The sequence below is a fragment of the Pinus tabuliformis genome, chromosome 1_1, assembly GCF_031772625.1.
Source record: "Pinus tabuliformis cultivar Carrire ecotype Pingquan chromosome 1_1, CPIR1, whole genome shotgun sequence".
Taxonomy (NCBI): Eukaryota; Viridiplantae; Streptophyta; class Pinopsida; order Pinales; family Pinaceae; genus Pinus; species Pinus tabuliformis.
Genome location: NC_142297.1, coordinates 783,565,414 through 783,577,563, shown reverse-complemented (window position 1 = coordinate 783,577,563; position 12,150 = coordinate 783,565,414). Strand labels below are relative to the sequence as shown.

Below are 12,150 nucleotides of genomic sequence, written 5' to 3'. Positions count from 1 at the left end.
ATGTCGACTCATTTTGAGGAGCAAACCAATAAATAGGCAACTTGACCTTCATTCTAGACAAATAATTTACGTCAAGGATAAAAAAGCAGGAAGAAGTTCGAAGTTCACAAGTAAAGCAGCCTCATAACCAACGAGAAGAAGGAGAGGAAAAATCGAAGTTGTTTGGCATTGTTTTTGGGCTAATATCTTCACACGTGCAGAAAACTAGGGTGTTTGCAGTAGTGTCATAATAGTCCAAGAGAAAGTCACCAAAAGGGTCTCCAAACCAGCTCCATTGCTGGCCGAGTTCACCTAAAGAAGTCGCCAAGTATAGCGAAGGAAGGAAGGCATCTCCAAGCTCGTTCTCTCTCCTCCCACGTGTGAAATTGCAGAAGTATGGATTGTAGGTATGTGGAAAAGGGACCGGAATTTTAGATAGCCTAGAAGTGTAGTGCATGAAGATAGTTTGACTTTCATTGACCTGAGCAAGGAGAAGAAGCAGAAAAGAAGGAACTTGTGTCTTGGTTTTGGAGAGGTTGTTATGTCAAGGGTCTAGGTCACGGTTTTGGTATTTGTCAATTGAAGTCTCTATAAGAAGAAGAATTCGTTTTAGTTTTCCTCTCAAGTTGGAGAGGTTTTGGCCATGGCTTACCGCTTACACTATGTGTCTCTTGTCTCTTTATTATTGATGCTTTGGTAGCTGTTTGATGAAGAAGAACACTATAATAATCTAACTAAAGAGAAGATCTTAAGCTAAAGAAGTAAATAGCATTCACAAGTAGTTATCATTATAGAGAAATCTCCTAATCCTAATGCCCTAGATTTCTCAATAGACGATGGGCCTGCTAGGCCTTTTTTCCTTAGCCGTGGCCCTAATAGGCCTTCCAACCCCTCTTTAGCCCCAAACCATAGCCCTCTAGGGCTTAGCGTTGACTCTTCATAGCCTATTTTTGCCTCATTCCCTCACTGTTGGTGATCACTTGATTTCTGAAGCTAATTCGTGGTGTTTTTTGCAGAGAAATTAGGTAAAAGTTTATGTTTTTCAGGTGTCATAACTATTGGAGAAAATTTCGGCAAGTAGGCTAGTCTCCTCCAAGGCCTCAAGGCCTAAGGATTTGATCTCTAAACCCTCTTATTCTCACTGTTTTGCTACAACAGTTTAATGTCTTTGATAATAATGGTAAAGAACATAACGAAGTGGCATAAAATTAATTGGTAAACTATTTAACGCATTGATAAGTCAGTTGAGCATATTTGGTATTCATAGTTTGGGCAATTTTCATATATTTTTAATGATTGTCATCTCTGTTGGGAAGGCTTACTGAGGTCTGACATAAACAGTGGCATTCTCAACATAAGAAGGCCTAACACATTAAGAATTTAAAGGTGGTTTGATAGTGAGATTGCTCATTTACATTTGGCATGCATACACATCTCATCTTTGCATACTAAAAGTGCTCTAATCTAATCTAATTCACTATTGTCCTAAAGGTTGGTTTATTTCTCATTAATGTGATTGTAACATAAGTAGCAAAAGGAATTTCATTATGTCGTGCTCTATTAATAATAATTGCTTATTGTGGAAAGTGGTGTTTATATTGAGTTGCTCTGGAGAGGTATCTAATGTTTGTTTTCTTGTGAAAGTTCCATAATGTTGATTTGGGGTAGCATCGGATGTGCTCTAGCCACACAAATCGGTGAAGAGGCCAAGGCACATGAGATCTTGAAGACCCAGAAATGGTTTGGAAGATATTAAAATAATTAATATTTTTAATGGAGTCCCTAAGTCTAAACTTAGGGAAAATAAAATATTAATGTGAATTAATATAAAACTGAGCTAGAATGGTCCAAAAGTCATGGATCAAGCGAGATATAATTTTAGCCGTTGATTAGGGACTTAATCTCAGCCATTGATGGACCAACGAGAAAAGTATAAGAAGAGGCTTGAGGGTCAGTTGGAGAACACACTGAGGGAGACCAGTCAGTTCGATTTCTGGAGTGGGGTTAGCTGAGAAATTCGAACTAGTGGTCTAGAGAGCAGCAGGAGGCAGCAAGTATGGAGTAGAGAGTTAGGATTAGCAACAGAAGACTAGCGTAGAGGTAGGAGAGGCAAACGCAGAGCCTTTCAGGCAGATTGAGGCAGTAGGAGGCTGCGCAGTCACTAGAGGGCCTGCGTGGGTGATGCAGAGAGGCTCAAGGCTGACACAGACAAGAAGGGGCTGACGTAGAGTGTCTGGGAGCCACGCAAAGGTCAGCCAGGCTGACACTGGGACTGGGAGAAGTGTTGGAGAATTTTTCTCTCTGTTGGGTAAGCCAGTTTGGCAACTAATTGTACTGAAGAATTGTTGAATAATAAAATCCTCCCTTGCTGCACCAGTTTTCCCACATTGGATTTTTACGGGGATTGTTGTCCAAAATATCTGTGTTGATGTATTGATTCTTGTGCATGTGTTTGTTTCTATGTTATGGTGTGATATTTGCGGCAAAATTTATTTTAATGTTTATTGAAGGAATTTCATAAATAACTTTTGAAAATAAGTAGGCAAAGTAAATTAGATGTTGCAGTGATATAATTTTCACATGGTATCAGAGAAAATAATCAGAGACAGGAAGGGAAAATCAGTTATGGGTCAAGACCATGATGCAAAGGTATCCACGTCAGGGGACTCGCACAGATTTTCAGAAAATTGCACAAGAGATTTCGATTTCTCCATGTTAGCTTCTAGGATGGAAGAAAAAGTGGCTTGTATGACTAGTTCTGCATCGTCAGAAGTATGGTATATAGACAGTGGAGCCTCTTGGCATATGACGAGAATCAGGGAATGTTTCTCAGAGTATCGAGAAGAGAAGATGAACTTTCAGATCGCCATGGGGAACAAGGCAAAGTGCACTCTAGTAGGGAAGGGTATCGTAGTTTTTCAAACAAAATCGGGAGAACACTTCCGTGCTACAAATGTGCTGCATGTACTAGGATTGGGGATGAACTTACTTTCCATGTCGCAACTTCAAGGCAAGGGCTATGACATCTACTTCATCAAGGAGAAGGTATACATCAAACACTCGAGCTGGAAAAAGAAAGTGTAGATCGGGATCAAAAGTAACAAGTTGTACAAATTACAACTAGAATCACCAATGGCACTAATAGGCAGTCATGGAGACAAGGACATGAATGAACTATGGCACAAAAGAACGAGACATTTGCACCATGGGGCTCTAAGAATTCTCAGGAGCATTGTAACAGGAGTTCCAGATCTTAGTACAGAACGAGATGATGTATGCAGAGGATGTGCTCTAGGAAAGTATGCTAAGACAACATTTCCTAGGAGTAAACACAGGGCCAAGAGTGTACTAGGATTGATACACTCAGATATCTGCGGACCTGTGTCCACCAAAGCTCTTAGTGGTGCCGAGTATTTCCTTACCTTCATTGATGCCACTCAAGGAAAACTTGGATTTATTTTCTGAAAACCAAGGACGAGGCTTTTTGTTGATTCAAAGAGTTCAAGGCTCTGGTGGAGAATCAGAGTGGGAGGAAAATAAAAGTTTTGCGCTCAAATAATGGAGGAGAGTATGTTGATAAGGACTTCATTGATTTTTGCGCTAAGGAGGGCATCAGAAGAGCGTGGACAACTTTGTACAATCCAGAGCAGAATGGAGCAGCAGAAAGGAAGAACAAGACTATTGTATAAGCAGTTAGGGCCATGATGTATGATCAAGATATGCCAAAATTCTTGTGGGCAGAAGCATGCAACACAACCGTATATGTTCAGAACAGGACTCCTCACTGGACGTTGGGCAAGATTACTCTAGAGAAAGTTTTCACAAGGAAGACGCCTGAAGTTAGTCATTTCTCAGGATATTTGGGAGTTTAGCATATTGCCGCATACTCGAGGAAAAGAGGAAAAAGTTGGATCAAACTGTGGAAAAGGGATATCTAGTGGGTTATAGCGAGAACGCTAAGGCATACAGAATCCATCTTCTAGGGAACAGGAAGATAGTGTTCGACGAGATGTAAAGTTCATGGAGGACAGGGCTTTTAGAAAATCTCGTGAGATGCTTTCCGAGGAACAGTCAAAAGAAGAGTCGTTGGTTAAACTTCTTCAACCAACAAAAGTAAAAAATTCTTCCTCGGATTAGGAAGATTCACAGGATGAGGGGGAGCTAACAGAGGCACCTGCTGGAAGAGGAAGAACTAGCAGGGAACTTCGTTAGATTCTGCTAGATGCAGAGAACTTCATCAGTGTGCCAAGAAACAATAAAAGGGAGCGAAACCAGCTAGATAGATGTTAGACATTAGTAGCTTAGGATAGGGAGCCTACCAATTTCCAGGAGGCAGCTCAACATCAGGTTTGGCTAGATGCGATGGTAGAGGAGTACAACTCCAAAATGGTGAACGGTGTTTGGGAGGTAGTGCCAAGGCCTCAAGATAGATCAATAGTAGGTTCGAGATGGATCTACGAGATCAAATACGTTGCAGACTGTAGTGTTGAGAAATACAAGGCCAGGTTTGTGGCTAAGGGGTATGATCAAAAGGAAGGAATTGACTATGAGGAGACCTTCGCCCCGGTAGCTAGGTATACATCTATTAGGACCGTGATATCTCTTGCAGCTTAGATGGGGTGGGAGATTCATCAGATGGATGTCAAAACGACTTTTTTGAATGGGGTAATAGAAGAAGAGGTATACATTGAACAACTAGAGGGCTTTGAGACACATGAGAAGAAGTCTCATGTATGCAGTTGAAGAAAGCCTTGTATGGGCTGAAACAGGGACTTAGAGCATGGTATGGTCGAATCGATGGCTACTTGCAAAAGATGGGATTTGTTAAGAGTGACGTGGATCCGAATCTCTACTATCTGGTTATAGAGAATGAGCCGCTAATCTTAGTATTGTATGTGGATGATCTCTTTCTGACAGGATCATCCAAGCTCAGTGGGGATTGCAAAAAGAATCTAGCCATAGAATTCGATATGAAGGATTTGGGACTAATATATTACTTCCTAGGGTTGGAAGTTTGACAGCAGAAGGGAGAGATCTTCCTTTGGCAAGGGCGGTATGCTACAAAAATCCTGAAAATATTCAGGATGGAGGACTGTAGACCCATGGCTACTCTAATGGTCACCAACTGGAAGAAGATTGATGCATCAGAAGACAAGGATGTTGATCCCACCCTATATAGGCAGCTCATAGGGTCCCTGATGTATTTGGTCAGTACCGGGCCAGACATTTGCTTTGCCGTCAACACCCTCAGTCAGTTCATGGTGGAACCAAAGAGGGTGCACTGGGCAACAACCAAACACATTCTCATGTATTTACAGGGAACAATCGATTATGGACTCTTGTACACCAGGGATAAGGATATCAGATTGAGTGGATTTACTGATGCAAATTGGGCAGGTGATCCGGATTTAAACAAGAACGCAAGAAATTACAGATATAACCATAAATACAAAGATTCAGTGGAAATAACACTTCATTTCATTAATATCAAATACTGAAATATGCTTACAAACAGAATGGAAATAAGACTAGCTCGGGCGATGGTAGCTTATCTCTGAGAATAGATGTGGCGGCTATATGTCTCTGGACTGTGTTACAATGAGGATCAAAGGCCTATTTATTGTTGAGAAACAATGGAAAACCCTAAACGTCCAAAAACCTAACCCTAGGAGATGAAGCGCAAAATTATGGGCCCCGTTTGGGTAAATTGGTACCTCAACTTCCCAGGCTCGTAACTGTGGCATATTATCTCCGTTTGACGTGCACAATACGTTGTTAGAAAGATCTATCCGAGGACTACAACTTTTGAGTGACCAACATTGGTATATGATCCATGTTGGTCCCAGTTTTCCCAAAAAACGTCATTTAGGGCCTCAAAACGGCTCCGGATGTTCAGGACCCAAAAAACTGCCAAAAATAGTAAATTGTGCTATAAATAAGGAAACTGAAAAACTGAAATAAACAATGGTGGGTGTCCAAGTGGAATAGGCGGGTGGCCACCAATATCCATCTGGATCATCAGGAAGTTTAGTGGATTGGAAAAGTACCTCTGGGTATTGTTTCAACATTGGATCAGGAATGACTTCCTGGTGCAGTAGGAAATAGAAGTCCGTGGCTCCGAGCTCATCTGAGGCAGAATATATGGCAGTGAGCACAACTTCATGTGAGGCCATATGGCTTAGAAAACTGCTTGTGAACCTATTCAGAAGGAAAATGGAGGCGACCAAGATCATGTGCGATAATCAGAGTTGCATCAAGCTCTTTGAGAATCTAGTGTTTCATGATCGGTCAAAGCATATTGATATCCAGTGTCACTTTGTCAGAGACTATGTCTAACGAGGAGCTGTACAGTTGAGCTACACTCCTACAGGAGAACAGGTGATAGACATCCTCACCAAGACCCTTAGAAGGACAAAGTTTGATTACTTCAGGGAAAAGATGGGGATAATAAAGAACCCGTTTTAGTAGCAGAAATGGGGGTGATAGCAGCACAGATGCAAAGGGAGTTGTAGTGCGGATACAGTATTGGGAGAAAAGGACCAGCAACAACACAGATGCAGAGGGAGCTGCTGTACAGATGCAACAATGGCAGTAACAGAGCCATGGGCAGCAGTACAGGATGCAGCAATGCAGAGGATGTTGGACAGGGAGGCTTAGCATCAGCACAGGGACCGATGCTGGATGATAAAGGTGATACTCAGTGAGAAGTATTACTAGAGCACAATCCTCGCTAAGAGGGAGTGTTGATTTGGGGTAGCATCGGATGTGCTCTAGCCATGAAAATTGGTTTAGAGGCTAAAGCACATGAGATCTCCAAGACTCAGAAATGGTTTGGACAAAATCTAACCCGTTTGGAAGATATTAAAATAATTAATGTGAATTAATATAAAATTGAGTTAGAATGGTCCAAAAGTCATGGGTCAAGCCAGATCTAATATTAGCCATTGATTAGGGAATTAATCTCGGTCGTTGATGGACCAATGAGAAGAGTATAAGAAGAGGCTTGAGGGTCAGTTGGAGAACACACTGAGGGAGACCAGTCAGTTTGATTTCTGAAGCGGGGTTAGTTGAGAAATTGGAACTAGTGTTCTGGAGAGCAGTAGGAGGCAACAAGTATGGAGCAAAGAGTTAGGATCAACAACATAAGGCCAGCGTAGAGGTAAGAGAGGCATACGCAAGGCCTTTCAGGCAGCAGGACATTGCGTAGTCACTAGAGGACCTCCGTGGATGACGTAGAGAGGCGCAAGGTTGATGCAGACAAGCAGGGGCTGATGCAGAGAGGCCCAGGGCTGACGTAGACAAGCAGGGGCTGACGCAGAGTGTCTGGGAGCCACGCAGAGGTCAGCTAGGCTGACGCTGGGACTGGGATAAGTGCTAGAGAAATTTTCTCTCTATTGGGTAAGCTAGTTTGGCACCTGGTTGTATTGAAGAATTGTTGAATAATAAAATCCTCCCTTGCTGCACCGGTTTTCCCACATTGGGTTTTTCCGGGGACTGTTGTCCAAAATATCTATGTCGATGTGTTGATTCTTGTGCATGTGTTTGCTTCTGTATTATGGTGTGATATTTGCAGTAGAATTTATTTTAATGTTTATTGAAGGAATTTCATAAATAACTTATTGAAAATAAGTAGGCAAAGTAAATCAGATGTTGCAGTGATAGAATTTTCACACATAATTGTAATTGTGCACATAAGCTCACTCTCTAAAAGCACTTGGCATTAATATCTTGTTACATGGTTGAGTATCTTGTGTTACATCAATTGTCCTTTTGAAAATCTAATTGTCTCTATCAACCTAATTGGCATTTGAAGTAACTTGTTCTATTTGTGGAAGCATTAAATCATCCATCTCTTAGGTGTTTAAAATCATTGGCATTGATTGACATTATCTTGTTGGGCTTCTAATGGTCTAGACTCTAAAGAGCATCACTAATTTTATTGAGAAAGAATCACTGGATAATTGTTCGAAGTGGATAAGTGCTCTAGTTCTCTTTCTTTCCATTAATGTCATTTCATGGTGAGTATCTTTCGTGGATGATATCTTTATCTTGAGCATATTGGTGATCTATGTTTGTGAGCAATTGTATCGTGGATATTTCTTGAATTTGGTTGGCACCTGTTAATTTGGTACATACTGTTGTGGTTAAGATTGTCTCTCATTTTCCATTGATAAGTACTTATTGTCATAATTTAAGATCAATCATAAGTTATAACTAAAGTACTTAACATTAACAAACTTGCCTTAAGAAACACTCAAGCCTCATCTTGCATCTCATCCTAGAGTTTGTCTTGCATTAATAATTTACCTCCTAGCATAAGCCTGGTTGATAGAAAATAGGACCACCTTTCTTGTCTAGCTTGAGGAGCCTAGAACCTCTTTAGTGGTTAACATGGTGACCATGTAGTTGTTAGAGCCACAGTCCCTGTAGCGCTGGAGGCACTAGATGGCTAGTACGTAAGAGGAGGTATTGTTAATCAATCCTCTACTTGCTTCCCCTTGGCCTGTTTCTCACAACCTACTCTAGAGACTAGCTTCAAAACAGTTAAGGGGAGGGATACATCTAGAATAGACATATAATTAGATGTAACCAAGATTCTTGCATCACACCTAGGTCATGCCTTAAGAAGCACTCAAGCCTTGTGTTGCATTTCATCCTAGAGTTTGTCTTGCATTAATAATTTAACTCCTAGCATAAGCCTGGTTGATAGAAAATAGGACCACCTTTCTTATCTAGCTTGAGGAGCTTAGAACGTCTTTAGTGGTTAACATGGTGACCTTGTAGTTGTTAGAGCCACAGTCTCTGCAGCGCTGGAGGCACTAGATGGCTAATACCTAAGAGGAGGTATCGTTAATCAAGCCTCTACTTGATTCCCCTTGGCCTCTTTCTCACAACCTACTCTAGAGACTAGCTTCAAAACAGTTTAGGGGAGGGATACATCTAGAATAGACATATAATTAAATGTAACCAAGATTCTTGCATCACACCTAGGTCATAGGATTTGCACAACATATAGGTTAGTTAAGTATTTAAGTAGTGGTTGTTCATCCAGTCATTTGGTTCCTAATTGATATAAAGAATGTAAGTTGACTCCATAAGGCACTGGTCTCATAAGTAATTTAATCTAATCTTTAAGAACTTGCTAAAATCAACCAAGTGGCTAGGCCATTCAACTGTGTCTCCTAGACTTGCTGGTTGCCATCATGTCTTGCATTTCTATCTTCCATAGGGACTACCCCACATCACCTGCTGTTGGGAGACGACTAGAATGGAGAGGTCAGGGATCAGAGTGATAGCCCTCGACTTGAGTCGTTGTCGCAATGCCTATACAATCCGAGCGACAATAAGAATCACCCACCCAAGGTAATGGTAAGAGTTTGGAGGTTTACTAATGCTTGCAGGTTTTGGTGTAATGGCAAACGCCAACATGGTATCAGAGCCTTGGCCCAAGTTCAATTTGCTTGAGTTACATTGGAAGTGGGGTGTTGGACTAACCACCACACCTCTGGGAATCGATCACCTGGACTAACCGCTACCTTGGGAACATGGGACTAACTGCCCACTCAAGGTAATGACAAGGGTTTGGAAGTTTACTAATGTATGTGTGTTTGGGTGTAATGGGAAACCTCAACATGTATTGAGGCAGTTGGGGTTATCAACCAAATGATTCATAAACTTTATAGATGGAAAATAGTATTACACAATGTGAATGTAATACATGATTGTAGTGATGTTTCTAAGTAGATCAATCAAAATTAGTTTGTTAAAAGGACATATTTCTCTAATGTACAAGTCAATTACGGGGAAGCTTTGGTTAGCGTATTTTCTATTAAGCTCTGAAAATAGGCTTTTGCAATTGATTGTAAAATGGAACTTGGTAGAAAACTAGTACGTGTTCTATGCCATTAATTCTAGTTGTTTAGTGTCTGGACTTCAACATGAATGGTGTAGTCTATTATTTTGGCTAATAATATCACATCACTATCACCTTTTTTTTTAAACATATATGCCTTTATTTGATAAATATATTTGGCAGATATAAATGTACTCTTTCTTCCCTTTTGCGGAAATTGCTGCTTATGTTATTACGAAAAATATAACAAGTACATCTGACCTGGATGCATTTAAATGTCCTCTTACTTTTGCCTTGGAATGTTTATGGATAATGGCTTAAATGTGTCTTGTTCATGCTCTTTGTCAAATAATTGTGTTCTAACAGACTATGACCTGTCTTTTTGTGCAGCTGCACGTAATATTGATTTGGCTAGCTTCCTTCGTTGGTATGTCATGGTGGAGATCCATGATCCTACATATGCAAAAAGGTTCTACATTACATATGAAATTTTGGAAGACTATATTTTAAAGGTACATTGTTTATTCACGTTTTGATATTCTACAAATATGTCTCTCATGACCCCTAACAATATAAAAAATGAAAAGAAAACACATTGCAGATAAAAGGAGGAATACAAGCAATACAAGTATTACAGTTTTGTCAATGAAAGTAAAAATGAAGAAATCTACTGTTTAAGTCTTTTCCTACACTTCTGGTTTCTTTTCATCATTTATAAACTCTAGAAGAACTAGGACCTACATAACTACCACCATTGTTGACATACAAGAAAGAGATGCATATCTTGGTAAAATATCCTGTTACATATCTTGTGACACTCATGAAAGGCCACGAGCATTCATAAACAAAGGAAAAAATTAGTTCAAAATGGAAAATATAATATTTATGGACATGAAAATGATGGATACAAAGCACAACATATATGATATCTACAGTGGTGTAGGGGTGTGGTCTTGAGGAGTCGTGATGTTTAGTTAGGATAATTAATCATAGATGTGTAAGTATATCACATGCCCTCCCATCTAGGAAGGCTTCATCATTGAAGCAGGAACAAGTGATGATGCTGGAGTGCAAAACATCTACTAGTAGTCAACAACACAACATGTTCTTTGTCTAGTACACAAAATGATCCGCTAATCATTAATATTGGCAATTACGTCTCTTCAGCAATCAAAATAATGTCATAGATATAATGTGGATTTGAGAAATAATCAGTAGAGGATGATGCAACAATAGTGATGCAATACAAACCTCACGCCTATACTTTATATAGTAATATAATATCTTAAAGGAAGGTTGATTCGATCCTTTGGAAATTGTCATGGATTTATGAGGAAGTGATAAAAACCTCATTATCGTCCCTTGTCATGCACAATCATCTTCAATACTTTACTTAACATGTGGTTGTACTTTATCTTATTGTTATGAATATAGGAAATAATGTAAATGATAATAATCATAAACAATGAAGTAATTAGTAATTAGGTTGAAGAGGCATGGCTAAGTGAGACATGACTCTCCATGAAGAGGCACTGCCTAGTATATAAGTAGGCCTAATGATAATAATCATAAATAATGAAGTAATTAGTAATTACGTTGAAGAGGCATGGCTAAGTGAGACATGACTCTCCATGAAGAGGCACTGCCTAGTATATAAGTAGGCCTTTCACTCTCACTTGTATCATCATTCTTACTTATACATTTTAATATATATTCTTGTATCTCAATGGAGATCTACATATTCCAAGTCTTTTGGAGTATTTAACCTGAAGAATGAACTTTGTTTGCTTCATTTGGTATCGGAGCAGTTCGATCCTTTGGTCGCTTCATCAGTGCACAGAGCTCGTTCTTTGATCTAGGTCTTTTGGCCACTAAAATTCGTCAACTTTGTTGCCATTGAAAGCGTTTCGCTACAACCTTTTGGAGGGTCTCCATTTTCACTATCAGGCCTTTGGCCATTTAAAGAAAAGATATATTAAAAAAACATATTTAATAATAATAATACTAATTATAATAATAATAATTTGAAAAATAAAGGTCATATATATATTATTATTATTATAAAAATTTATATTAAAATAAATAAATAAATAAAAATTACTTGCACCCTCTGTTGCAGTCTCCACTGTTGACAAAGTCCACAATCAAAGACGTCTAAAGTACCCTGAGCTATATAAAAGTGATGTTGGAATTTGATGACTAAAAAGTTTCCTGCAATCCCAACCCGGTTTTAATTTCACCTTATTACTAACATTCAATTAAGTGCCCTTTCCCATAAACATACATTCAACATATAGAATTCTGGAAATGCATTTTTC

The 12,150-nt window shown here is 39.5% G+C and overlaps 1 protein-coding gene across 1 annotated transcript in view; it reads left to right on the top strand.

Annotated features, from left to right (window-relative positions):
* The window catches only part of LOC149216329 (phosphatidylinositol 3-kinase, root isoform-like), a 328,543-nt gene that overhangs the window by 250,033 nt on the left and 66,360 nt on the right, over positions 1 to 12,150 (top strand). The window contains exon 11 of the mRNA XM_089389911.1: positions 10,223 to 10,344. Within this exon, the coding sequence (XP_089246037.1) occupies positions 10,223 to 10,344 (122 nt within the window). The remainder of the gene's footprint in view (positions 1 to 10,222; positions 10,345 to 12,150) is intronic.